Source organism: Rousettus aegyptiacus, unplaced genomic scaffold (genome assembly GCF_014176215.1).
Source record: "Rousettus aegyptiacus isolate mRouAeg1 unplaced genomic scaffold, mRouAeg1.p scaffold_m13_p_14, whole genome shotgun sequence".
Taxonomy (NCBI): domain Eukaryota; kingdom Metazoa; phylum Chordata; class Mammalia; order Chiroptera; family Pteropodidae; genus Rousettus; species Rousettus aegyptiacus.
Genome location: NW_023416289.1, coordinates 38683352 through 38686636, shown reverse-complemented (window position 1 = coordinate 38686636; position 3285 = coordinate 38683352). Strand labels below are relative to the sequence as shown.

The window sequence follows — 3285 nt, the reverse complement described above, 5'->3', positions numbered from 1 at the left end:
CCAACACCTATTTTCGTACATAAAATGCAAATGAAATCTCTATAAAATGAGATACAATATGAAACAAATGACAACATACTGTTAGATTTAATGTCCTCTAATAAAATAAGACACATTGAAGTCTATGAAATAGAAGAAAATCTACAATTAAGCATATCGTATGAGGCCGCTAAAGGATAAATACATACGATCAGTAACTATTTAATATGAAGCTAACCAAAGGGGAAACAAGTGCCATGATTATCTCACCATGCTTTCATCAAACCAAAAAGTAGATACATTCTCCACATAGAATTAAAGCCTATTAAAGGCTTGTGGACATCAGTTTTCCATACACTGGAGGTGAGAGAGGGAGGAATGCCTTTTCAGAATGCAAGGGGGAGGACAGACATATTTGTTGACTTTACTATACTTTTAAATATACAAATACATAAGAATTTCACCCAGATATTTGTTGTCATTCTCAAGTAATGTTGGGTATACAAAGATATTCATCCGCTGAATGGGGTCCAATGCTCTTAGCTGAGCCCTAATTCCAGCCACTGGGGGCCTCAGCCATCTCCTGTCCAAGGAAGAGGGGGACCCTCCCATGTCTACCTCCTAGGAGGAGTTCTGGGCTTCTTCCCCCTCTCCAGCGGGAACCTGGGGACCCAGCATTGGGGTTGGGACGAGCCAGGTCTCAGCAGGGAAGACATAGGCCGCCTGGGTGGCCATGGTGTAGACGGTCTGCACCTGGGCGCACAGACGCTCCCGCATCTGGGTGAGCATGGAGAGCTGCTCCCAGCTCAGCTGGGAAGGAACCCGCTGGTTCTGCACCCGGAACGTGCTCTGATAAATGGCCTCAGACATTGCGCGCAGGGAGGTCACCAGGCACTTCCGGAGTGGAGGCGGTTGGACTCCTGGGGACCTGGATCTCGGCCGCTTGCCGCACCCGGTGCGCCTCCTCTGGGCTCCCCTGGAACAGACATCCCGGGTCTCCTCCCAGTCGCTGTTGTGGCCAGCATCAGGGACATGTCGAGTCTTCTTTTCCAAAGTCACACTGCGCTCTTCTCCTAGAGAGGCCCCTGCGGAGGTAGCATGTGGGTGAGAGACCTGCTCGATTAATTCCCAGGGGACCCCATTCCCGACTCTCACCCTGAGACCTCGCAGGAACCCCACAAATGTCCTGTTCCTTTCCCGACCCCACATCTCTACAGGAGGTGGCGCCTCAGCCATCCCGGCCCCCCAGACTGTCTCTGGATGCCAGAGTCTCAAACAGTTTCTGCCACTGCACACGCTCCTTCGTGCACGCGCCCCGAATATTCCCAGTGTTTCTATGGGCACACTTCGGGCCCAAATAGTAACATCCTACCTGCTGTAGCATGGGAACTGTCCCTGGATCTGCTTTTCCTCCTCCTGGAGCTCTCCTGATTGCAGCAGCGTTCTGCTTCTGTGAATAAAGTGAGAGTTTCAGTGACTCTGCAACCGGACACCCTGGGAAGACTAGTCTGTCCAGGACACGCATGGAGCCGAGGATGCAACCAAAACTGCTTCCCACCTCTTCCTAGAGTCCAGGATCTTCGAGGCCCAGGCAGCCAAGAGTAGCACCCAGTTCCCTGCAGGGGGAGACTGAGCTACCCATGTCATGGCCCTCCTTCCCCCCTTCCCCACCCCCCGCACCACCCCCCACCCCCGCCGCCTTAAATAAAATCTTACCCGATGGAGCAATGCAGCTCTTTCTGCCTTTGAGTTTGGTTTCCTTGGAATTCTCTTCTTTGTCTGTCTTGGGCTCTGACCCTGGAGAAAAAGGAATTTTTTTAGGTGACTGGCCTCCTTCCATGTACACAGAACCCCCTGGTCCATCCCTGACCCACATTTGTGATCGTTTCCTTCGACTGAAGCTGTTCAGCCAGTGTCAAGTGCGCCCGGAGCACCTGGTTCCAGGGCATCACTGGCACACTTGGAGAAGCCCCTGGAGGGCTAGGTGATATTTCCTAGCACCTATCTCCAAATATCACCCAACTGAGAGCACTCGGGGTCCCTGATCCCACCCCTCCCTCAGGCCTCCACAGAAACAGCCCAAGTTCTTACCTTGCCTTTGGGTGCTGTTCTCTCTTAACTGGGAAGAGAAAATCTCGCTCTCTTCTTCGAATGCTTTCTCCTCATCCAAGCCCCTTTCTTCGAAGGAGTTCTTTCGGACGGGGGCCTGATCCATGGGGCTTCCAATGGAGGGGCTGTGGGGGTCTTGATTTCTCACGCCAGAGTCCATCTCAAAGTTCAAGGCAGAGACCTTCGGTGCGACGGTCAGAAGTGCGGGTCGGCCTGATGGGTCTGCCTTTTATGAGCCTTTCACAGGGTGTGGCTCTCTCCTATTGGCTGAAAATGTTCACCTTCCTGTCACTCATCAGAGCCTCAGATGGGCCGACGTTAGGAATGTGCTTATTGTGGTTTGTCAACAAAAGGTCACTGCCCCCACCTAATGCCAACAGTAGTCCCCAAAATGGGGTGTGGTAAAAGGAGAAACTTCATTCAGGTACTCCACTGAGACAAATGTGAGGCCAATTATTATAAATTCCCTCCCTACTCCCTGATTGGTCTACATTTATGCAAATACAAATTTTCATGGTCTGATTGATCCTAATAGTCCTGTCCTGATTGGTCAGAATTACCGCGTTCTGATTGTTGATTATGGAGCTGCCTGACTGGTCAGGAAAGATGCAAATAAAGATAAAGTTGAGCAGTTCTGATTGGACAGCTCAGGTCTCAGTCAATTGGTTGAAGTACAATACCAGTAACTCCTTTTTAAGGACTGACTCAATGCCAGGAGCACAATGCAGGGAGCTGGATCTCAGGCCGTGGCTTTTCCCTAAAATGCAGAGTGTGTGAGAGGCCTCTGTCAGCAATGACTGCTAGGCTCTGGTTATGAATTTGTGCCCAGTTAACCAGAGTCCTTCTTGGATAATAATATTTGACCTCTAAATATCCATGGGTTGGGAAGACTTTAGCATGGTCCTGCCATAGAGTTAAAAAGCAGAATAGCACAGCCAGGAGGTAAAGAACCAGAAGGCAGAAGATCCTCCCCATCTTACTTCTGGCCCCAAACACACCCAGTGTTATTTAAGACCCTGCCCAGATATCTGCTTCTTCTACCATGAAATAGGAAGTGAAAGGCTGGCTTACAGAGGCTCATCAGAAGGATTTCTTCCATATCAATGAAATGCATCTATTTTCACTATTCTCTGTGATAATTTTATCTTCTATAGGTTACAGGAAAATTGGACTTAAATAAGTGTTTATTTGTTTTAT

General features: G+C 49.6%; 1 protein-coding gene across 1 annotated transcript; it reads right to left on the bottom strand.

The window, feature by feature from the left end:
- Positions 1-600: 600 nt before the first annotated feature.
- Positions 601-2248, bottom strand: LOC107520944 (protein FRG2-like-1). The gene is made up of 4 exons (XM_036232687.1): positions 2071-2248; positions 1696-1776; positions 1352-1429; positions 601-1235 (listed from the first exon to the last, which is right to left on the bottom strand). Exons 1-4 carry the CDS (start codon positions 2246-2248, stop codon positions 601-603), a joined length of 972 nt encoding a protein of 323 aa, XP_036088580.1.
- Positions 2249-3285: the final 1037 nt, after the last annotated feature.